The following is a 26,428-nucleotide window of genomic DNA, read 5'->3' on the forward strand; positions in this document are numbered from 1 at the left end:
GTAGCTAAAAAGTAGTAAGTAGTTGAAAAGTTTCTAATTAGCTAAAATGCAAAAGTTGTCCATGATGAGATTTGAACTCGCAAACTTTGGGTTGCTAGACGTTCACGTTGTACATCCACAGATCCACCCTTAAGTAACAATCGGTCTTATGTAACCATACCAAACGTACATTAACATCTAATACTAATTAGAGTGTCTCGGATTTACCTTTACCTTTACGTCTAGTCTATGAGACCAGGCTGGATAACATACTACTACACAAGAAAATGTGAACATGTGAATTGTTCCAAAAACATGTAAAATGTTTAACATGTGATTTTCCACATGTGAAATAATGTTTTTTTTTTTCCTGTAAGGGCAACCATACAATACAGCTCCTCCTTTGCTGCTTGTCCGCTACCATTCTGCTCTCTCTCTTCACACAAGATTTACCTGCCCCATTCTTATTCACATAAGTTCTGCTTGGCTTCCTCTTGGCAGCTCTGTTTAATTCATGTAGTTTTTCCAATCCACCCCAGCAGCTCTCCTCCTCAACTCTCTTTTCCACCCATTCAATTCATCCCTGACACTCTCCCATAAAGAAGAGCCATTGTTTGCCTCAGTACATTTAGAATGGTAATTTCTGCCTGATTAAGTGTCACACGTCTCCACAACACTGGCTGTTACAGGTCAACAGACACCCAGGAAACACTTTATGAAGATGAAGTTTGACTTGCAGCTGGTCTTCATAAAGTTGTCACCCAAAAGTCCGGAATGACAAAAAATAATTTTTCGGTTGAACTGGACCCGTTTATGAACCACGCTGGCATTCTGACAAATGATGGGACTGTGATTTAATGCACACGAACACTTTGTCAAATGTACAGTAGTGTTTAAACTTTTGCCTTCATGAATACTCTATATCTGTATGTTTTTGAGCCACGGCATTTAGTCAAAGTAAAGTTGAACTTCTAAACCCAAATTATGTTGTGTTCTATATGTTATCCAACAGGAGGAACCCTTTGTGATGGTAGCTGAGAACATTCTTGGGCAGCCTAAACGCTACAAAGGCTTCTCCATCGATGTTCTGGATGCTCTGGGCAAGATCCTGGGCTTCAAGTATGAGATTTACCAGGTGGCCGATGGAAAGTATGGAACCCCTACCTTCAACGGCTCCTGGAACGGCATGATAGGAGAGCTCATCAGTAAGGTAAGTCTGTCCACCACAACTGGAGTTTGTACTGTTTGTTTTGGAGGTTGATCGATAGTTTGCTGTTTACATCGTCTTTCCCAATTGCTGCAGTTCTTTCCTCCCTGAGTAGCTGACTGTAGCCTTGACACAGTGGAGTACATTATAGTTTTGGTCTTCATGGAAAGATAGTCACTGCACAGTGTGATGACTCGCTATTGTGGCAGATCTGTTAAGGCCAATGATGTTTGCATCAGAGTGGCCCCACTACAGTCTGGCCATCAGGCTGACAATCAGGCTGCTCTAGACAAAGCAGTCACCAGTGCAGGAGGGACTTCAACTCAGCAGGCTAACAATGCTAACAGTAGGGCAGTGAGTGGTCAGGGGACAATTATATCACCCAATGGAGTAGAGAATCACAGGTAGAAATAAGACTGTTGTGCAATGTGTAAGTCCCTGTAATTTCCTGTAAGTGAACTTGCTGCAGAGAATGCAGCCCAGGTGAGCTACTTTTCAGCCTTTCACGCTAACAATACTTTGCGGACATTATCACTTCATGAAGGGAGAATTTATCTTTGATTATGGCCTTGAGATAGTGTTCATCCCAACAATCCAGACATGATTTCTGTCATAGGGTCTCACTCTATCAGCAGGTGTCCAAAACCAGTGTTGATACTGCTGTGAAATTAGAAAAAAAGATACTAGCAACATGTGATCAATGTACTGTAAATCTGTCATGTGAGATTAGCCTTTACAATAAAGCTTTACAATAAAATAATTGAGTTAATTGGCATGTGGAATCTGTATGGCTTCTATAGGTCTGCATGGCCGTCTGCTGTGTGAAATAGAACAAGAACAGAGGGGAAAATCGTGACGCTATAGTTTCAAGCCCATATAACAATAGAAAGAGCGAAAGAAAAAGCCACAACAGACAGCTATTTTACAGGTTTATTAACTTTTTTTCTGTAACCATGAAATGGCAAACATCAACAAACAGAGTATTATCTCAGAACCAACAGCTTGAATGTATTTTCAGGGCTGTAACTGATCTATCTCTCTATCCATCCACAGCGAGCAGACTTGGCAGTATCAGCCATCACTATAACTCCAGAGAGGGAGAGTGTGGTGGACTTCAGCAAGCGCTACTTGGACTACTCTGTGGGGATTCTGATGAGGAAGTCGGAGGAGAAGATCAATATCTTCTCTCTCCTGGCACCCTTTGATCTGGCCGTTTGGGCGTGCATCGCAGCCGCCATCCCCGTGGTCGGTGTCATGATCTTCATCTTGAGGCGGGTCCAGTCGGTCCGTCCCCCAGGGGGACACCAGGCCACCTCTGTGTCCACCTCCCTCCAGAGCGCCATCTGGATTGTCTATGGAGCTTTTGTGCAGCAAGGTGAGCTTGGTACTGTGGCATCACAAGAGAGGAAAGAGGGGACACCAGCATCTTGCATCAAAGTCGCTTCATATGCAGTAAAATGCTTACTTGGTACAATATCACTGACAACAAAACAGTGACATTTGACCGTTGGCAGCAATATGACACAAAAATAGATAGATCCTTATATGGCTAGATGGATAGACAGATTTACACTACCAAACATTAGCCACAACTTTTGCCCTCAGAACAGCGTCAATTCATCGGGACATGGATTCTACAAGGTGTCAAAAGCATTCCATAGGGATAATGGCCCATGTTGACTCTAATGCTTCCCACAGTTGTGTCAAGTTGGCTGGATGTCCTTTGTGCTGTGGACCATTTTTGACACACACGGGAAACTGTTGAGCATGACAAACCCACCAGCTTTGCAGTTCTTGACACAAACCGGTGCGCCTGGCACCTACTACCATACCCCGTTCAAAGGCACTTCAATATTTTGTCTTGCCCATTCACCCTCTGAATGGCACACATACACAATCCATGTTTTAATGGATTTGAAAATTTAAAAATCCTTCTTTAACATGTCTCCTCCCCTTCATCCTACACTGATTGAAGTGGATTTAACAAGTGACATCAATAAGGGATCGTAGCTTTCACCTGGATTCACATGGTCATTTATGGAAAGAGTCAGTGTATAACCAGACATAAAACAATAGAAAAGGCTTTTGTTTTGTCCCTATTAATGCCACACATACAGGTAGCACAGTGTTTTAAAGTTCCCTTGACCCAAAGAATATCAGGTTTTTGAGTCTGGTCCGGATCCATCTCAGTTGTGAATAAATGACTACTTCAGCAACCACTGTTAAACCCTCAACAGTGTCGAGCACAGTGGTCGCCGACTGGTCGATCTTCAAGACATTCCTAGTCGATCACTAAATATTTCTGTAGAAAAGCCAATGAACGATCAAGGTTTGCGCTCCTTTTTTAAAATCGTGTTGAGCTGTTACCGGTAGGTGCACTTGATTCAAAAGTCCTGCGCACCGGGTACGCAAAGTGTTCCCGTGAGACAATCTCCGCCTACCCGGCTGACAGGCAAATCTGTGACTAAATCGAGTGCACCTACTGCGCTGCCCACTCGGATAGCTCAAATCACGTGGCTACAGAGCTTCCATGACCCAGGCCACAGCCAAGTTTAATAGGCTACTAGCCTACGTAAGATTTAATAACTTTTAAGAGAGACTGTCAATGAATACAGCAAAGAGCTGCTGTTTTTATGAGTGAGTTCATGTTTAAGTTTATATTCAGCACTGTCACTGTTTTTATTCTACACTCTTACAAAAATCGCCTTCTCCATACTTCCGCTCAGGCTGCAATGAATGAGTAGCCAAGTATCGATAGCCCTGCGTTTTATTATTATTAGAAGCTCGTCGTGTCAATTTTAATATTAAGGAATATTTAACTTTCTCTGGTCATAGGAACAACATGAATTTGTGCATGAGGCAGATTTGGTGCGACTTGAGTTTCGCCATCCGGTGAAAGACGGTGTCCCCTCTCTCTGGTCAGTCTCACCGGAAGGAAGGAGAGAGCAGTGTTGCCATCTCCTCAGTAAGGAAAGTAGCTATTGGCTGTCCTAAAAGTCGCTAGAAGTCGTTAAATGACGTCATCACCTAATTTGCCATGTGCATATAATTTTGATGGACGTTGTAGGAATTAGCGTCATGGGAGAGACAAAAAGTGAGTAAAAAACACCCTAAATATGTTTAGAACTACAAATGAACTTTCTTCCGTCGATTCTTGTTTTTTTTATGTCACAATTCCAACCCTCCTCCTTTATCCGGGCTTGGGACCGGCAAAAGTGACCCAAAAGAGACACTCTGGCGGAGTTACTTAGTTTAAAATTTTATAAAAAAAAAAAATATTTTAGTTTTTTAGTTTTGTTTTTTACATTTACATCCCACCCTGAATGTAAGCCGGGGCGGGATCAGCCAGCGGCGGCTTCCCGCATGCGCCATTCATTTGCAGTCTGGACACGGAGGGGTGAATATCTCCTGCTCTGACTGCAGCTGGGAGGGACTGCTGCGCGAGAACTGGGCCGCCTGTGAGTGCTTTGGGACGGGGGTGGGGCCCATGGCAGCACCCGCTGCTCATTGAGAAGAGTAAGTACGATACGTGCTTTCACGTCAGTCTCCAATAACACCAAAAAAAAATCACTAGATTTGTCGTTAGTCGCTTTTTTGAAAATGTGTCGCTAGAGAGGTCTGAATACTCGCTAAATATAGCGACAAAGTCGCTGAGTTGGCAACACTGGGAGAGAGCAGGGCCCGTGAGAGGCGGTTGGGAAAAATTGTTTTGAACGGTCATCCAACTCGGAATTCCAAGTAGGAAACTCTGGCATCTTTCTAGATCTCCAACTTTTCAACCTGAAAATCACTGACGTCGTGATTTGACCTCGTTGACCATCAGATGCAGGTACCATCAGTCCAGTGAAAAATAAAAAAGCAAATTATTTCAATTCATGCTCCACAGTGCCTCACAAGTGCTAAACCAACTGATCTATTTTGTTATCAAAGCTCGCGTTTTGAAATATAATATGGTCTGCTTAACAATATTGGCAGGCCAATCATATAGCCAATATGCTGTGATAATGTATTAGGCCTACTGCCCAACCCTCATTCCTACAAAACTGTTTGAGTGAGGGCAATGTAAAAAAAAAAAATCTGAGCAGTAGATCTCAGCTTGCTTTTTGACTGCGAAGTGATCTTGACTAACAAAAGGTTGGTGACCACTGATCTAGCACTTTGCCAGGCAGCCTTTTTAAGGAAGAAAAAATTCCTGACGTTTCACACAATTCGTGCTTCTTCAGAGGAAAATAGACAGAAAATGAGAAGAGGCCAGCCCATATAGTATGAGAACGGTATGAGAACGCCCACCACATTTTAGGAATCCTCACTTTTTTTCATTTTCACTTTTGACCTTTACACATGTCTTTGGAGGATGACGTAAATGTGTTGGTAAATATGACTGCCACTGTGGATGATTGTGAGAAGGTGTACATCAGAGGTTCCCAAATTCTTTGGGCCCACGACCCCAATTTGATATCTGAAAATTATTGCGACCCCAACCATGTGAAAAAAAAGTATGTAATTAACAGCTAATGTTAACTTTTTTATTTGGGGCTATGGCAGTCAATTGCAAATCATTCTAACAGTATTTCTGATAGGGTTCTCAACTCAACATCACATACTTTTAATGTGGGGCTATGACAGTCAAGTGCAAATTAGTCTGACATAATGTCTCTTATTTCACCACCACTAGTGAGATGCATGTGCTTGACGAGTGTCGCGTCGGAGCGTATCAAAGTCAGGCGGCGTGGTCGACAGTGAGCTCCTCATGTCTGTTGTCACATCCAATCTGGATCGATATTTGGTTTTAATATAGACGAGAGCACTGAATCCAGCTTCACACAGATATGAGCTGGCGAAGGGTACCATGAGTTTTAATGCTCGGGCATGTCGGCTGAGCCAGGATCAGAGTCAAACGGATTTCTCTCCAATAAGAAATATTTCCTCTGAATCCACTGATTCGGTCATCTGTAGAATGTTTTGGTATTTCCCCTTCATGCTTGCATTCAGTACATTCAGTTTCCCAAATGTCTGTTACATAGACAAGGAGACACATTTACTTTTCATTACACAAAAAGTCAAGTCAGTTTAATTTACATCCATTGCAAATGACAACAGTTCCTTTCTCAATTTCAAAGATCTTTCCAACACTCCCTCTCGATAACCACAAAGACTCGGTGTGAATTATAAACTGGGTGGTTTGAGCCCTGAATGATGATTGGCTGAAAGCCATGGTATATTAGACAGTATACCACTGGTATGACAAAACATTTATTTTTACTGTTCTAATAGCGTTTGTAACCAGTTTATAATAGCAATCAAATTTTATTGGTCACATGCACACATTTTGCAGACGTTATTGCGGGTGTAGCGAAATGCTGGTGTTCCTTGCTCGATCTGTCATGCCTGCTCCCGCTTTCCCTCTCTGGCGCTCAAGGGCTCCAGGCTGCCCTTCATTACGCACACATGTCACCATCATTACACGCAGCTGCGCAACATTGGACCCACCTGGACTCCATTACTTTGTTGATTACCCCCTCTTTATTTGTCTGCTCCTCAGTTTGTTCCTTGTGACAGCATTGATGTCGTTATTTTCTCCCTGTCCAGACGCTTTTCATGTCCGTTGTTTATTCAATGTTCTCCCTGGACTTGCTTCTCATCTCCAGCGTCGATCCTCACAATATCTAATGATATCTAACAATACACACAAATCTAAAAATAAAATAATGGACATTTTGCCTGTTTGATTTCCTTATGGAGGGAATAACTACAATGTTTGGATTTGACCATATTCCCAGTCACCTTTCCATAGTTAAATGCAGTGGGAACAACATCCCATATAAACTTCCTTATGAACTCAGTCACCGTGTCCGTATATACAGCAATATTACTCTCCGAGGCTACCAAAAACATATCCCAGTCCTCGTGCCCAAAAAAGTCTTGAAGCATGGATTCCAATTCGTCAGACCAGCGTTGAATAGACCTTGGCACAGGTATTTCTTGTTTGAGTTTCTGCCAATAGGAAGGGAGGAGCAAAATGGAGTCGTGATCTGATTTGCCGAAGGGAGGGCTAAGGTCTTTGTTAAAATCCCCAGCTACAATAAATACGGCCTCAGGATATGTGGTTTCCAGTTTGCATGAAGTCCAGTGTAGTTCCTTGAAGGTTGTCGTGGTATCGGCTTGAGGGGAAATATACACGGTTGTGACTATAACCGAAGATAATTCTCTGGGGCGGTAATACAGTCGGCATTTGATTGTGAGGTATTCTAGGTCAGGCGAACAAAATGACTTGAGTTTATGTACATTATCACAGTCACACCATGAGTGGTTAATCAAGAAACATACTCCACCGCCCTCCTTCTCGGAGAGTTCTTTATTCCTGTCTGCATGATGTACTGAGAACCCAGCTGGCTGTATGGACAGGGATAGTATATCTGGAGAGAGCCATGATACCGTGAAACACAATATGTTACAGTCCCAGATGTCACTCTGGAAGGAGATCCTCGCCCTAAGATTGTCTACTTTATTATCCAGAGACTGAACATTAGCAAGTAGTATATTCGGAAGTGGTAGATGGTGTGCTCGCCTCCTGAGTCAGACTAGAATTCCACTCCGTATACCTCTTCTCCGCCGGTGGTGTCTTGGAGCAGCCTCTGGGATAAAATCAATTGCCCTGGGGGGTACGAACAAAGGATCCAGTTCGGGAAAGTCGTATTCCTGGTCTTAATGCTGGTGAGTTACTGGTGCTCTGATATCCAAAAGTTATTTCCAGCTGTATGAAAAAACTAAAAAAATAAAACGTTCTGGGCTAATAATGTAAGAAATAACACACATAAAAACGAAATACTGCAAAGTTGCTTAGGACCTAGAAGCAGAGCTGCCATGTCTGTCGGCGCCAATAAGGCACCTCGGGGGTTTGTGTATATGGCCAATATACCACGGCTAAGGGCTGTATCCAGGCACTCCGTGTTGTGTTGTGGGTAACAACAGCCCTGAGCCATTGTTTATTGGCCATATACCAAACCCCCGCGTGCCTTATTGCTTAAATATAACATTATCATGCTCTGATCCAATATCACCACATAGTTTAAGAACAGGCAATCGAAGATACCTGCTGCAGAATGTATTTGAGTTCTGCGCTCAGCTCTTCTGCCTCCAGTAGCTCTTGGTGTTACCATAGATAGAGCCCCATCTGTGCAAAAGCCCACCATTCAATCCCATGGAATCTGTTTTTCATCAATATAGCCACGCAGCACACTGAACATTCCCTGTGTCGTTTCATGCCCGGGTAACGTGAGACAGAACAATATGTCCTTGTGAATAGCATCCCCTGACATAGTGAACAAAAGTCAATGCATGGGAATCTTGACCCTCACAGCTAATGTCCAGTTGGAGAGCATAAACTGGAGAGTTTCTGAGTTGTTCAGTCAGTTTCCTCTTGATTGCTAGCTATAGCATGAATTCTTAGTTTCACAGTGTTATCTGACAAAGGTATTGATGCGAGTTTCTGTGCCTCTGTCTCCTCACACTGTTTTCACAATATCCATTGCGGCCGGTGGACCAAATAGGGCTATGTTCTGTATACCACCTAGGGTTGCACATTTTGGGGAATATTCAGAGGTGGAAACTTTCCATGGGAATATATGGGAAATAACGGGAATATATGGGAATTAACGGAAATATATGCAAATTAATATGAATACCATTTAAATGTAGATGTTATTTGCATTGGATATATTTACCATATCACATGGAGACAGAAACATAAACCTGTTACCTTATCATAGGTAGACATAATTGCAAATGATTAAATCATTCCAATAGAAATAAAAAAATACGATTTAGTTACGAATTGAACTTGAAATGAGTCGACTCTTCACATGGGATGATTTCACTGAACAGCAAAAGGGAATATTGAATGATCCCTAATGATCCATCGCGTCTCCCCCAAAAAAATTTCAACATACATCTGGAAAATGATAGTCTAGAAACTAAAGATTTGGTTGTCTTCCTCTCAGGCTTCCATGCCTTTTCCCTGGACCTCCACAATGTCCACCTCTTGAACGTCAGACTCTGAGGCCTCATCTTCACTGTCACTTTCTAACCTTGTTAATGGTGGCTCGTTGTCAGGGTCAAAAAGCTTCAAATTTGCCCGTATGGCCACCAATTTTTCAACCCTTGTATTGGTCAGCCTGTTGCGTGCTTTGGTGTGTGTGTTCCCAAACAAGGACCAGTTGCGCTCTGAGGTGGCTGATGTTGGTGGGATTTGGAGGCAACAGGGGAAAGTGCCTCAGATCCACAAAGTCCCTTCCACCAGGTGGCTTATGAGATATGTGGCACGACTTGACAAAATTAAATCTAGAATCAGCTTTCTATTTCGCAACAAAGCCTCCTTCACTCACGCCGCCAAACATACCCTAGTAAAACTGACTATTCTACCGACCCTCGACTTCGGCGACTTCATTTACAAAATTGCCTCCAACACTCTAGTCAGCAAACTGGATGCAGTATATCACAGCGCCATCTGTTTTATCACCAAAGCCCCATATACCACCCACCACTGCGACTTGTATACACTAATCGGCTGGCCCTCGCTACATATTCGTCGCCAGACCCACAGGCTCCAGGTCATCTATAAGTCTTTGCTAGGTAAAGCTCCGCCTTATCTCAGCTCACTGGTCACCATAACAACACCCACCCGTAGCATGCGCTCCAGCAGGTATATCTCACTGGTCATCCCCAAAGCCAGCACCCCCTTTGGCTGTCTTTCCTTACAGTTCTCTGCTGGCAATGACTGGAACTAAATGCAAAAATCGCTGAAGCTGGAGACATATACACTGCTCAAAAAAATAAAGGGAACACTTAAACAACACAATGTAACTCCAAGTCAATCACACTTCTGTGAAATCAAACTGTCCACTTAGGAAGCAACACTGATTGACAATACATTTCACATGCTGTTGTGCAAATGGAATAGACAACAGGTGGAAATTATAGGCAATTAGCAAGACACCCCCAATAAAGGAGTGGTTCTGCAGGTGGGGACCACAGACCACTTCTCAGTTCCTATGCTTCCTGGCTGATGTTTTGGTCACTTTTGAATGCTGGCGGTGCTTTCACTCTAGTGGTAGCATGAGACGGAGTCTACAACCCACACAAGTGGCTCAGGTAGTGCAGCTCATCCAGGATGGCACATCAATGCGAGCTGTGGCAAGAAGGTTTGCTGTGTCTGTCAGCGTAGTGTCCAGAGCATGGAGGCGCTACCAGGAGACAGGCCAGTACATCAGGAGACGTGGAGGAGGCCGTAGAAGGGCAACAACCCAGCAGCAGGACCGCTACCTCCGCCTTTGTGCAAGGAGGAGCAGGAGAAGCACTGCCAGAGCCCTGAAAAATGACCTCCAGCAGGCCACAAATGTGCATGTGTCTGCTCAAACGGTCAGAAACAGACTCCATGAGGGTGGTATGAGGGCCCGACGTCCACAGGTGGGGATTGAGCTTACAGCCCAACACCGTGCAGGACGTTTGGCATTTGCCAGAGAACACCAAGATTGGCAAATTCACCACTGGCGCCCTGTGCTCTTCACAGATGAAAGCAGGTTCACACTGAATACGTGACAGAGTCTGGAGACGCCATGGAGAACGTTCTGCTGCCTGCAACATCCTCCAGCATGACCGGTTTGGCGGTGGGTCAGCCATGGTGTGGGGTGGCATTTCTTTGGGGGGCCGCACAGCCCTCCATGTGCTAGCCAGAGGTAGCCTGACTGCCATTAGGTACCGAGATGAGATCCTCAGACGCCTTGTGAGACCATATGCTGGTGTGGTTGGCCCTGGGTTCCTCCTAATGCAAGACAATGCTAGACCTCATGTGGCTGGAGTGTGTCAGCAGTTCCTGCAAGAGGAAGGCATTGATGCTATGGACTGGCCCACCCGTTCCCCAGACCTGAATCCAATTGAGCACATCTGGGACATCATGTCTCGCTCCATCCACCAACGCCACGTTGCACCACAGACTGTCCAGGAGTTGGCGGATGCTTTAGTCCAGGTCTGGGAGAAGATCCCTCAGGAGACCATCCGCCACCTCATCAGGAGCATGCCCAGGCGTCGTAGGGAGGTCATGCAGGCACGTGGAGGCCACACACACTACTGAGCCTCATTTTGACTTGTTTTAAGGACATTACATCAAAGTTGGATCAGCCTGTAGTGTGGTTTTCCACTTTAATTTTGAGTGTGACTCCAAATCCAGACCTCCATGGGTTGATAAATTGGATTTCCATTGATTATTTTTGTGTGATTTTGTTGTCTGCACATTCAACTATGTAAAGAAAAAAGTATTTAATAAGATTATTTCTTTCATTCAGATCTAGGATGTGTTGTTTAAGTGTTCCCTTTATTTTTTTGAGCAGTATATTTCCCTCACTAACTTTAAACATCAGCTGTTAGAGCAGCTAACTGATCGCTGCAGCTGTACACAGCCCATCTGTAAATAGCCCATCCAATCTACCTACCTCATTCCCATGTTGTTTTTATTTACTTTCTGCTCTTTTGCACACCAGTATTTCTACTTGCACATCATCTGCACATCTATCACTCCAGTGTTAATTTGCTAAATTGTAATTACTTGCTACTATGGCCTATTTATTGCCTTACCTCCTCACGCCATTGGCACACACTGTATATTGCACACACTGACTTAATTTTTTTATATTGTGTTATTGACTGTAGTACGTCTGTTTATTCCATGTGTACCTCTGTGTTGTTGTTTGTGTCGCACTGATTTACTTTATCTTGGCCAGGTCGCAGTTGTAAATGAGAACTTGTTCTCAACTAGCCTACCTGGTTAAATAAAGGGTAAATAAAAAAAAATATTGCATCTCCATCCCAAAGCCCTTGCTTGAAAGTGTACTTTGCCAGACTGCCAAGAACCTTTCCCTCATCCAGGCCAAGGTGGCCAGACACAGTAGTGATGACACCATAGGCCTTGTTGATCTCTGCACAAGACAGCATACTCTTGCCAGCATACTTCGGCTCCAACGTACGCTGAGGCATGTATGGGCTTCAGGCAGAAGTCTTCATGCTTTTTGATGTATTTCAGAACTGTAGTTTCCTCTGCTTGGAGCAACAGTGAAGTGGGAATGGCAGTACGGATTTCTTCTCTTACATCTGCAAGCAGAGTCTGAACATCAGACAGGATGGCATTGTCTCCCTCAATCCATGCAAATGGCTACTGCTTTAGGTTTCAGGAGTTTCACGCTCTCCCAAAAATACATCATCCAGGAGGATCCTCTTGATGGGGCTGTCCATATCGGCAGACTGTGATACAGCCATTTCTTGGAGAGACACCTTCCCCTCCAGAAGACTGTCAAACATGATGACAACATCACCCCAATGGGTGTTGCTGGGCAGCTTCAATGTGGTGCTCTTATTCTTCTCACTTTGCTTGGTGAAGTAGATTGCTAATTATTAATTATTCCTTGCCCACGAACATTCGACTACCCATCAGAGATGATTGCAATATAGTCTGCTTTCTCTATGATTTGCTTGACCATTACTTGAACTCTGTTGAACTCTGCATCCAGGAAATGAGTAGATAAAGCATGTCTGGTTGGAGGGGTGTGTGCTGGGCGAAGAACATTCAGAAATCTCTCCAAGAAATGGCGTAGCTGGATTGTGCGTCACAGGCAACCCATATCTTGATGCTGTACTTTGCTGGCTTGCCGGGCATATTCTGCCGGAAAGGACAGCGACCTTTTGACAAAAGAGATTACTACCAGTAATTAGTATCAGTGCCACAGAAAACAAATCACATAAATCAATGATATTACAGCAACACATAAAATGAACAGTGAAAATCACTTACATTACAGATATGAAAATAAAAATGTACCTCTGAATGGAACCAATTGCTCATCCACTGTTACTTCAGGCCCAGGGTTGTAGAGGTATGGCAGACGCTCCACCCACTTCTCCCAGACCTCTCTTATGGCTGCCAGTTTGTCTCTCACGCGTCTTGCAGGTCTTGACTCACGGTTATCAAATCGTAGCATTCTTGAGAATGTGTGAAAGACTTTCAGTTGCATCGTGACACTGAAAATCGCCCTTCCTCTCTCTGCATCCCAGAGACTACATGTAGCCTCGCCTCGGGACCTATACACACCGTTAAGATTAGCAGCCCTGTGTAGGCACGCAGGTTAATCTCATCCATCCTTTTCCAGTTGTCTCCATATTTACGGAAACCCTCCAAATTTGTCATCTCCAGGATGATTTTTTTCGATGGCTGGTGTGATGAACATGTAGAATGTTGAGGCAATGTCCTAGGCATGGGCAACTGCATGTCTTGTGGGCCCTGGGGTCATCCTTATGACATTTTGTGCTGCCATCCTGCCCTGGTTGTCATATGGTGACAAGGACCATGTTATTTTGCTGTTCTTTGACAAAAATGTCAGGATTTCTTCTTCATCTGAAGATGATGCATCGTGCTCTGGGTTGTATTCTTCCCCATCTTCTTCTTCAGATACCTCCTTACCAGAAAGCATTGAGTCCTTGGCTCAGACAGTGTAGTAGTGTGGGCTCAATAGCATCTCATTAGTGTGCAAGATCTTGAGAATCAGCTGTACATGTGATGGAAGAATGTATTGTGCATGCAGAGAGTTGCAATTCCATTGAATTCGGGATAGTTTAACCAAAATATGCCACAAGACCTTGAATTGCCTTGCGTATCCCACATAAAAAAGTTCACTGTTATAAGCTAACTTTGTTGATGAATTTAAGCAAAATTACCCAAATTCCCGGGCTTAACTTCCCATTGAAAATTTCCTGAAAAATTCAGGAAATTTACTGGAATGTTTCCGACCCTTTGCAACCCTAATACCATTGCATTAAATGCATTCCAGGTGACCACCTCATGAAGCTGATTGAGAGAATGCCAGAGTGTGCAAAGCTGTTATCAAGGCAAAGGGTGGCTACTTTGAAGAATATATGTCACGTCCTGACCCTAGTAAGATGTCATTTTCTATAGTATAGTAGGGCAGGGCGTGACAGGGGGTGTTTTGGATTGTTCTATGTTTTCTATTTCTATGTTGAAGTTCTAGTTTGTCTATTTCTATGTTGGGATTGTTTGAGGTTGATCTCTAATTGGAGGCAGCTGATCCTCATTGCCTCTGATTAGAGATCATATTTAAGTATGGGTTTTTCTCATTGTTGTTTGTGGGTTATTATCTTTTGAGTAGTGTGTTGTCCTCTGCGTCACGGTTTGTTGTTTTTGTATTTCAAGTATTTATGTATTGCATTTAGTTTCACGTTTAATAAATATGTGGAACTACGAACACGCTGCATTTTGGTCCGCTCCTTCAAACAGCCGTGACAATATAACATTTATTTTGATGTTGATGTGGCCTTTTTTTTTTTTACATGATTCCATATGTGTTATTTCATAGTTTTGATGTCTTCACTATTATTCTACAATGCAGAAAATAGAACAAATTAATAAAAACCCTGGAATGAGTAGGTGTGTCCAAACTTTTGACTGGTATTGTATATATATATATATATATATATATATATATATATATATATATATACACACTGTATTTTATTTATATTACCCTATGGCATTTAGATTTTTCCACAAACACCTCTCTGAAACAAATCTTCTAGAACCTCTTGACCTTGGTATTAGTGCCGCATGAACACGATATTACTCCGGTTTTCTTCTTTTTCTTTTTTGAAAAAGTCCTAAGGGTACATCGTTGATAGTGACACTTGGACACAAATGTATGTTGTTTTTTTCTCACAGCCTGAATCTCTCAGATGACATTTCTGTGGCTTTACTCTTCAAAATGATAATTTACATTGACATTTCCTCGTCCACTTTCTGTGAAGTTAGGCCATGTATGGAGACAGAGTGCTTAGACTTCTGCTACAGGAAGAGAGAGCCAGCTAGCTGCCTGAGCAAACAGTGGGAATGTGGAGGAGCATTTAGAGAGGGAATGAGAGGAAAAGTATTTGGTAGAAAGAGGGTTAAAAAGAGAGACCGAAATTAAGACCGAAATTGACATAGAGACAGTTAGAAAGAGTACGATGAAGTGCTATGATACGGAGACAGGCGAGAGAGAGCAGAATAATTTTTTGAGGTCCTGAAAAATACAATTCCATTATAAAAAAATCAACCAGATCATTAGGATCACCAGGCTAAAACAAAACCAGCAGAGTAATGGTGCAATAAGTTGTGATATCACAAACAATGAATCAAATCCACATAATATTGTTCAAGACTTCATACAGTACATACTAACTTATCTTGTGTTTCTAGGGGGAGACTCCATCCTGGGTTCTGTGGCTCTACGTATCGTCATGGGCAGCTGGTGGCTTTTCACCCTCATTGTGTGTTCCTCCTACACGGCCAACCTGGCAGCCTACCTCACGGTGTCCCGCATGGACAACGCTGTTCGGTACGTTATCAACAATTATCAACCCTGTTGTACAGTGTTTCCTTCTATCTTTAAGACTCATTGAATGATGTGGTGATTTCCTGGTGGTAAGTGTCTTCAACTGGCAAGAATACTGGTATGTCTTACTTTTTCCAGCATTGACCCGCACTGCCAATTTCCTGGTGTTATTTGTCTTTGTGGGTTAGATTTCACCCATTTAGGCAAAATTAGACATACCAATAAACTCAAGTTGGGCAGGCTGTTGACATGTTGTCTCTCTTATACAACTCATAAATATGGACCATGTGTGATTCACACACACTATGACAGACAATTGTAATTCCTAACCCACTCCTTAAAAGTTTTCCCTCCTCTGTCCAAATGTTATTTGTTAATATCCTGTTGGTGCTAGGGGGCAGTATTTGCACGGCCGGATAAAAAACGTACCCGATTTAATCTGGTTACTACTCCTGCCCAGTAACTAGAATATGCATATTATTAGTAGATCTGTATAGAAAACACTCTAAAGTTTTTAAAACTGTTTGAATGGTGTCTGTGAGTATAACAGAACTCATATGGCAGGCCAAAACCTGAGAAGATTCCATGCAGGAAGTGGAAATCTGATTTGTGGAATCACCTTCAACACTTTGCCTATGAAACACACCGTGAGTTAGGATTCATTTAGCACTTCCTAAGGCTTCCACTAGATGTCAACAGTCTTTACAAAGTGGTTTGAGTCTTCTCCGGTAAAAACTGACCGAACGAGAGGCCTGGAAAGTTGGTCATAGAGGGAGGGCCATTACTACTATGATGCGGGCGCCCGTGGGTACCCTCTCGTTCCGAAACGTTTAGTAAGACAATGCAATCGTCCGCCTTGAATATTATTGAAGCTCTGATTGAAAAAGGCCCTAAAAATTTGTTATACAACGTTTGACATGTTTGAACGAACGTAAATATATATTTTTTGCACATTCGTGACGACAAGTCCCGCGCGCCTCGTACATTTTGAGTAGCCTTCGGAATGCGCTAACAAGAAGGAGCTATTGGGACATAAATTATTAACTTTGTCGAACAAAACTACATTTGTTGTGGACCTGGGATACCTGGAAGTGCCTTCTGATGAAGATAATCAAAGGTAAGTGAATATTTACAATAGTATATTTGATTTTAGATGACTCCAAGATGGCGCTAACCTGTATCGCCTAGCCTATTTTTCTGAGCATAGCACCTCGTTTATTGCAAAGTGTGATTTCCCAGTAAAGTTATTTTTAAATCTGGCAATGTGGTTGCATTCACGAGATGTTAATCTATAATTCTTTGAATGACAACATTATATTTGACCAATGTTTTCGAATAGTAATTTTGTAAATTGTAGCGCTGTTTCATTGGATGCATTTGAGGGAAAATAGTCAACGTTACGCACCGATGTAAAATGCTGTTTTTATATATAAATATGAACTTTATCGAACAAAATAATGCATGTATTGTGTAACATGATGTCCTAGGAGTGTCATCTGATGAAGATTGTCAAAGGTTAGTGCTGCATTTAGCTGTGTTTTGGGTATTTGTGATGCATGCTAGTTGCTTTGAAAATGGCAGTGTGATTATTTTTGGCAGGGTACTCTCCTAACATAATCTAATGTTTTACTTTTGTTGTAAAGCCTTTTTGAAATCGGACAACGTGGTTCGATTCAGGAGAGGTGTATCTATAAAATGGTGTAAAATAGTTATATGTTTGAGAAATTGAAGTTATAGCATTTATGAGGTATTTGTATTTCGCACAACGCGATTCCACTGGCTGTTGACTAGGGTGGGACTCAAACATCCCAGGTTCCCAGACAGGTTAACCTCTCTAGGGTATGTGGGACGCCTACTCAACAGCCAGTGGAATCCCGTGGCGCGATATTCAAATACCTTAGAAATGCTATTACTTCAATTTCTCAAACATATGACTATTTTACACCATTTTAAAGACAAGACTCTCGTTAATCTAACCACACTGTCCGATTTAAAAAAGGCTTTACAACGAAAGCAAAACATTAGATTATGTCAGCAGAGTACCCAGCCAGAAATAATCAGACACCCATTTTTCAAGCTAGCATAAAATGTTACATAAACCCAAACCACAGCTAAATGCAGCACTAACCTTTGATGAACTTCATCAGATGACACTCCTAGGACATTATGTTATACAATACATGCATGTTTTGTTCAATAAAGTTCATATTTATATATAAAAACAGCATTTTACATCGGTGCGTAACGTTGACTAACTATTTTCCCTCAAATGCATCCAATGAAACAGCGCTACAATTTACTAAATTACTATTCGAAAACATTTTTAAAATGTAATATTGTCATTCTAAGATTTATAGATGAATATCTCTTGAAAGCACCTGTAATGCCAGATTTGAAAATAACTTTACTGGGTAATCATACTTTGCGATGAAAGGGGATGCGATACTCTGAAAAATAGGCTAACGTTACAGGTCAGCGCCATCTTGGAACAATCGCATATCACATCTAGTCTTGTATACTATTGTCAATAATCCCTTACCTTTGGTTGTCTTCATCAGAAAGCACTTCCAGGAATCCCAGGTCCACAACAAATGTATTTTCGTTCGAAAAAATTACTCCTTTATGTTCCAAGAGCTTGTTCTTGTTAGCGCGTCTGAAGGCTGATCCAAATGCTCCGTCGGCCGCGGGACAGCTATTTTGAGAAAATGCATTTTTTTTCCATTTAGGTTCGTTCAAACATGTCAAACGTTGTATAACATAAATCTTCAGGGCCTTTTTCAACAAGAGAGCCAATAAGATTCAAGGAGGATGATTGCATTGTCTTTCAAAACGTTTCGAAAGGGGAGGGAAGCCAGGGCCGCCGGCGTCATAATGGTGATGGCCCTCCTCATGTGACCAATTTCAACAGCGTCTCATTCATTCAGTTTTAACAGTAGGAGACTCAAACCACTTTGTAAAGACTGGGGACATCTACTGGAAGCAATAGGAAGTGCTCAATGAACCATAGCTCACGGTGTGATTAATAGGCAACGTGATGAAGTTGAGTTCGCAATTCCACATCCTTTTTCGATCTGTCTCGGGGTTTTGACTGCCATATGAGTTCTGTTATACTCACAGACACCATTCAAACAGTTTTATAAACTTTAGGGTGTTTTCTATCCACAAGTATTAATTATATGCATATCCTAGCTTCTGAGTTTGAGTAGTAGGCCATTTAAAATGGGCACAAATTCTTTACAAAATGCGCTGTGGCGCCCCCTATCCTAGGCGACCGTCAAGAGGTTAACTTCTATGGGCTACGTGGGAGCTAGGGACACAGCCAGTGAAATATCAGGGCGGCAAAACAACAAAATGTCATAATTCAACTTTCTCAAACATACAACTATTTTACACCATTTTAAAGATACACCTCTCCTTGATGTAACCACATTGTCCGATTTCAAAAAGGCTACAGCGAAAGAAAAACATTAGATTATGTTAGGAGAGTACAAAAAAAAATAATCACACAGCCATTTTCCAAGCAAGGACATGTGTCAATAAAACCCAAAATACAGCTAAATGAAGCAATAACTTTGACGATCTTCATCAGATGACACTCCTAGGACATTATGTTACACAATACATGTATGTTTAGTTCGATAAAGTTCATATTTATATCCAAAAACAGCATTTTACATTGGCGCGTGATGTTCAGAAAATGTATTCCCACCAAAACTTCCGGTGAATGTGCACATCAATTTACAAAAATACTGTTACGCACGCCTCTAGAAAGAGGAAACGCAACACCCTGCCTCAACTTAACTCTCCGTGGTGTTAAAAAGGTATGGAAGTGTAGGTGTGAGCAAGGATGACAAAAAGGCAGAGAATACCGTTTACTGGGAATTTATTCCTTCACGCGGTAAGTTGGGGAAAAGGGGCTGGATGGAACCAAAGCAAAGAAACTAAATATCAAAGCCCCCTCTCCTACCTTACCTGCCTACCCACTACTTACCTAACTAGCACCACCTGGTGCACTAACCAAAATACAGGGGATGGTCCGCCCAGGTCTTTCCTAGTGTGCATAGACAATAAATTACTACGGGTATATGTATGCCTGCGGGCCTCTTGCCTAAGCACTCCCTAGGTGCCGTCCCCTTCCCCCCTGGGAACAAATGAAACAGAATATTCCAAATGTCTTCACAACAAACTGAGAAAAAACTATTAACTCAGGACATTAAAGAAGCTCTCTCTGAGCAACAACTACACAGTACATACCAAATGTCTTAGCAACCACCAACATGCTATAACTCTCAACCATTATCTCTGGGTCTCCCAACAAATATCTCTCTGCAATCATCTCTCTTTCTGAGCAACAGAACTGGGGCTTATATAGCTTCAGAAGAAGTTAGTAATTGGAGACAGCTGTGTCCTGACGAGGGGGCGGGGTCAGCTCTCCAATCATCAATGTTGATTGACCAATCAGCTGCTCGTAGAGAACGTCAGAAAGCCATTACCTGAAACACACTCACAAATATACAAACTACAACACAGAAACTGGGGAACGTAACAAATACTCATCATAAACGTTGACAAAATATATAACAATTATTTAAAGAATTATAGATAGACTACTCCTGGATGCAACCGCTGTGTCAGATTTTAAAATAGCTTTACGGAGAAAGCACATTTTTTAATATTCTGAGTACATAGCTCGCCATCACAGCAAGCTATACAGACACCCGCCAAGTTCGGGGTCACCTAAACTCAGAATTAGTATTATAAATATTCTATTACCTTTGCTGATCTTCGTCAGAATGCACTACCAGGGCTGCTACTTCCACAAGAAATGTTGCTTTTGTTCGAAATAATCAATTTTTATGTCCAAATACCTCAGTTTTGTTTGTGCGTACAGATCACTTATTCAAAGGCATAATGCGCAAGCGCGGTACCAGAGACGAAATGTAAAAATGTTCCATTACTGTACTTAGAAGCATGTCAAACGCTGTTTAAAATCAATCTTTATGGTATTTTTAACGTAAAATTGCGATAATATTCCAACCGGACAATAGCATATTCATTCAAGAAGAAAAAGAAGGAACGGCGTGCTCGCGAGATCGCGCATATACAATCCCTTTGTCCACAGGCAGTCCACTGATTGACTGAGCTCCTATTATCTGCCCAGTGACAGGGGAATGCTGAAAGAACTTTCTGAAGGCTGTTGACAGCCAATGGAAGCCTTAGGAAGTGCAACGTGACCCCACAGAAACTGTAGTTTCGATAGAGAATCAAAAGAAGAACTACAATTCTCGGACTTTCCACTTCCTGGTTGGATTTTTCTCAGGTTTTTGCCTGCCATATGAGTTCTGTTATACTCACTGACACCATTCAAACAGTTTTAGAAACTTCAGAGTGTTTTCTATCCAAATCTACTAATACTATGCATATTCTAGTTTCTGGGCAAGAGTAGTAACCAGTTTAATTTGTGTATGTTTTTTTCATCCGGCCGTGAAAATACTGCCCTCTACACGCCAACAGGTTAAACAGCTTGGAAAATTCCATAAAATGATGTCATGGCTTTATAAGCTTCTGATAGGCTAATTGACATAATTTGAGTCAATTGGAGGTGTACCTGCGGATGTATTTCAAGGCCTAGCTTCAAACTCAGTACCTCTTTACTTGACATCATGGGGAAATCAAAAGAAATCAGCCAAGACCTCAGAAAAAAATTGTGGAACTCCACAAATCTGGTTCATCCTTGGGAGCAATTTCCAAACGCCTGAAGGTAACACGTTCATCTGCACAAACAATAGTACGCAAGTATAAACCCCATGGGACCACACAGCTGTCATACCGCTCAGGAAGGAGACGTGTTCTGTCTCCTAGAGATGAACGTACTTAGGCGCGAAAAGCGCAAATCAATGCCAAAACAAAAGCAAAGGCCCCTGTGAAGATGTTGGAGGAAACAGGTACAAAGTATCAATATCCACAGTAAAATGAGTCCGCTATTGACATAACCTGAAAGGCCGCTCAGCAAGTAAGAAGCCACTGCACCAAAGCCAACATAAAAAAGCCAGACTACGGTTTGCAACTGCACATGGGGACAAAGATTGTACTTTTTGGAGAAATGTCCTCTGGTCTGATGAAACAAAAATAGAACTGTTTGGCCATAAAGACCATCGTTATGTATGGAGGAAAAAAGGGGAGGCTTGCAAGCCGAAGAACACCATCCCACCTGTGATGCACGGGGGTGGCAGCATCATGTTGTGGATATATTGAAGTAAATTATGTGGATATATTGAAGCAACATCTCAAGACATCAGTCAGGAAGTTAAAGTTAGGTCACAAATGGGTCTTCCAAATGGACAATGACCCCAAGCATACTTCCAAAGTTGTGGCAAAATTGCTTAAGGACAACAAAGTCAAGGTATTGGAATGGCCATCACAAAGCCCTGACCTCAACCCTATAGAAAATATGTGGGCAGAACTGAAAAAGTGTGTGCGAGCAAGGAGGCCTACAAACCTGACTCGGTTACAGCAGCAGTCAGGAGGAATGGGCCAAAATTCACCAAAATGATTGTGGGAAGCTTATGGAAGGCTACCCAAAACGTTTGACCCAAGTGAAACAATTTAAACCCAATGTTAAAAAATACTAATTGAGTTATGTAAACTTCTGACCCACTAGGAATGTGATGAAAGAAATAAAAGCTGAAATTAATCATTCTCTCTACTATTATTCTGACATTTCACATTCTTAAAATAAAGTGGTGATCCTACTTGACCTAAGACAATACATTTTTACTAGGATTGTCAGGAATTGTGAAACTGAGTTTAAATGTATTTGGCTAAGGTGTATGTAAACTTCCAACTTTAACTGTAGCTGTTTAGAGTGGAAATGACACAGTCAGAGGAATGAGAAAATTACGGAAGTGACAGTGAGGGAAAAATGTATTTGATCCCTTGCTGATTTTGTACGTTTGCCCACTGACAAAGAAATTATCAGTATATCATTTTAATAGTAGGTTTATTTGAACAGTGAGAGACAGAATAACAACAAAAAAATCCTGAAAAACGCATTTCAAAAATGTTATAAAATGATTTGCATTTTAATGTGGGAAATAAGTACTTGACCCCTCTGCAAAACATGACTTAGTACTTGGTGGCAAAACCCTTGTTGGCAATCACAGAGGTCAGACGTTTCTTGTAGTTGGCCACCAGGTTTGCACACATCTCAGGAGGGATTTTGTCCCACTCCTCTTTGCAGATCTTCTCCTTGTCATTAAGGTTTTGAGGCTGACGTTTGGCAACTCGAACCTTCAGCTCCCTCCACAGATTTTCTATGGAATTAAAGTCTGGAGACTGGCTAGGCCAATCAAGGACCTTAATGTGCTTCTTCTTGAGACACTCCTTTGTTGCCTTGGCCGTGTGTTTTGGGTCATTGTCATGCTGGAATACCCATCCACGACCCATTTTCAATGCCCTGGCTGAGGGAAGGAGGTTCTCACCCAAGATTTGACGGTATATGGCCCCGTACATCGTTCCTTTGTTGCGGTGAAGTTGTCCTGTCCCCTTAGCAGAAAAACACCCCCAAAGCATAATGTTTCCACCTTCATGTTTGACGGTGGGGATGGTGTTCTTGGGGTCATAGGCAGCATTCCTCCTCCTCCAAACACGGCGAGTTGAGTTGATGCCAAAGAGCTCCATTTTGGTCTCATCTGACCTCAACACTTTCACCCAGTTGTCCACTGAATCATTCAGATGTTCATTGGCAAACTTCAGACGGGCATGTATATGTGCTTTCTTGAGCAGGGGGACCTTGCGGGCGCTGCAGGATTTCAGTCCTTCACGGCGTAATGTGTTACCAATTGTTTTCTTGGTGACTATGGTCCCAGCTGCCTTGAGATCATTGACAAGATCCTCCCGTGTAGTTCTGGGCTGATTCCTCACCGTTCTCATGATCATTGCAACTCCACGAGGTGAGATCTTGCATGGAGCCGCAGGCCGAGGGAGATTGGCAGTTCTTTTGTGTTTCTTCCATTTGCGTATAATCACACCGACTGTTGTCACCTTCTCACCAAGCTGCTTGGCGATGGTCTTGTAGCCCATTCCAGCCTTGTGTAGGTCTACAATCTTGTCCCTGACATCCTTGGAGAGCTCTTTGGTCTTGGCCATGGTGGAGAGTTTGGAATCTGATTGATTGATTGCTTCTGTGGACAGGTGTCTTTTATACAGGTAACAAACTGAGATTAGGAGCACTGCCTTTAAGAGTGTGCTCCTAATCTCAGCTCCTTACCTGTATAAAAGACACCTGGGAGCCAGAAATCTTTCTGATTGAGAGGGGGTCAAATACTTATTTCCCACATTAAAATGCAAATCATTTTATAACATTTTTGACATTTTTTGTTATTCTGTCTCTCACTGTTCAAATAAACCTTCCATTAAAATTATAGACTGATCATTTCTTTGTCAGTGGTCAAACGTACAAAATCAGCAGGGGATCAAATACTTTTTTCCCTCACTGTATATCTGTATTGTCTTGGGGCCAAATCAAGTCTCTAGAAAAAAGGAAAAAGTTCTGTGTACATGCATGCATTCATCTGTGCGTGTGTGTAAATCAAAGTGCTAGTGTGTGTAAGTGGCAGGAAAGATTTAATCAATAAATGCTGTAAGCTCCATCAGTCAACATGTGCTTGCTTGAATCATTCCATAAACTAAATGTAATGAAAACTGGTGTGATAATTACTTCTCATTCTTTATTTAAACATAAGAGAGCGTAATCACCATGCCTCAGGGTGGAGAGGTGAGATTAAAGGACTGGGATTTTATCTATTGCTTCAGATTGATGATGTCTCTCTGCTGAACGATATGAGAAACTCCTCTATTCACACCGATTCACTAAATACCTCATAGTAAAAATGTTTTGTGTGTGGCATACAAAACATATAATAGACAATTGGCAAGTTATTAGACCTGGTCTGGAATACAGTCAAAAATGCACTGAGGAAAACCTGCACAGTAAAATGTCCCTTAGAGAAACCTTACCAAAATAGACAGTACTGAGTCACTTCATGATAGCAGCATTGTCAGGAATGTTTTCGCCAAAACATTTCCAAATGCTCTTCTAACCAATTGAGACATGAAAATAGAGCTCTTTGACCATGCACACCAGTGGTGGGTCTGGCGTCAAAGAGGAAAATTATGCAGAAAATATCTTAATACCTACTGTAACAAATGGTGGTGGATCTTTGATGTTATGGGGCTATTTTGCTTCTAATGGTGCTGAATTCCTTGTTAAGGTCAATGGGATCATGAACTTTACCCAGTACCAGGACTTTTTATGAAAAAACCTGGTTGCCTCTGCCAGGAGGCTGAAACTTGGCATCAAGTGGATCTTCCAGCAAGACAATAACCCCAATCCCCCATCAAAATTCCCAAATAAATGGTTAATTGACCAAAAAAATCAACATTTTGCAATGTCTCAGTCTGATTCTTAACCCCTGGTCGGGCGGACATCCAGCGAAAAATCCTATCGCCATTAGCATAACGAAATTTAATGTATATTTTTTTCAAATATAGGACTATGTTATATCGTTTTATAGATACACCTCTCCTGAATCGAACCACGTTGTCCGATTTCAAAAAGGCTTTACAGCAAAAGCAAAACATTAGATTATGTTAGAGGAGTATATCGTAAAAGTAGCCACATAGCCATTTTCCGACCAACCACATGCATCACAAATAACCAAAAAACAGCTAAATGCAGCACTAACCTTTGACAATCTTCATCAGATGACACTCCTAGGACATCATGTTACACAATACATGCATTCTTTTGTTCGATAAAGTTCATATTTATATATAAAAACAGCATTTTACATCGGCGCGTGACGTTGAGAAACTATTTTCCCTCAAATGCATCCGGTGAAACAGCGCTACAATTTACTAAATTGCTATTCTAAAACATTTTTTAAATGTAATATTGTCATTCTAAGATTTATAGATGAATATCTCTTGAAAGCACCTGTAATGCCATATTTAAAAATAACTTTACTGGGTAATCACACTTTGCGATAAAAGGGGATGCGATACTCAGAAAAATAGGCTACCGTTACAGGTCAGCGCCATCTTGGAACAATCGCATATCAAATCTACTCTTGTATACTATTGTCAATAATCCCTTACCTTTGATTATCTTCATCAGAAAGCACTTCCAGGAATCCCAGGTCCACAACAAATGTATTTTTGTTCGAAAAAGTTAATCCTTTACGTCCCAATAGCTTGTTCTTGTTAGCGCGTTCTGAAGGCTGCTCCAAAACTTCTGTCGGCTGCGGGACTCCTCATTCAATAAAATGCATTTTTTTAAATTTAGGTTCGTTCAAACATGTCAAACGTTGTATAACATACATCTTTAGGGCCTTTTTCAACCAGAGCTCCAATAAGATTCAAGGGGGACGATTGCATTGTCTTTCAAAACTTTTCGAAAGGGGAGGGTAGCCAGGGGCGCCGGCGTCATAATGGTGATGGCCCTCTCCGTGTGACCACGTTCCACAGCGTCTCATTCAGTCAGTTTTTACAGTAGGAGACTCAAACCACTTTGTAAAGACTGGGGACATCTAGTGGAAGCCATAGGAAGTGCTCAATGAACCATTGCTCACGGTGTGATTTATAGGCAAAGTGATGAATTTGAGTCCGCAATTCAGAATTCCACATCCTGTTACGATCGGTCTCAGGGTTTTGACTGCCATGAGTTCTGTTATACTCACAGACACCATTCAAACAGTTTTAGAAACTTTAGGGTGTTTTCTATCCACAAGTATTAATTATATGCATATCCTAGCTT

General features: G+C 41.9%; 1 protein-coding gene across 1 annotated transcript in view; it reads left to right on the forward strand.

Moving 5' to 3' along the window:
- Nucleotides 1-26,428, forward strand: part of LOC106607602 (glutamate receptor ionotropic, delta-1) — a 483,227-nt gene that overhangs the window by 418,281 nt on the left and 38,518 nt on the right. The window contains exons 10-12 of the mRNA XM_014204697.3: nt 992-1,189; nt 2,240-2,561; nt 15,477-15,615. Of these exons, the coding sequence (XP_014060172.3) occupies nt 992-1,189; nt 2,240-2,561; nt 15,477-15,615 (659 nt within the window). The remainder of the gene's footprint in view (nt 1-991; nt 1,190-2,239; nt 2,562-15,476; nt 15,616-26,428) is intronic.

This window comes from Salmo salar, chromosome 01, assembly GCF_965601325.2.
Source record: "Salmo salar chromosome 01, fSalSal1, whole genome shotgun sequence".
NCBI lineage: Eukaryota > Metazoa > Chordata > Actinopteri > Salmoniformes > Salmonidae > Salmo > Salmo salar.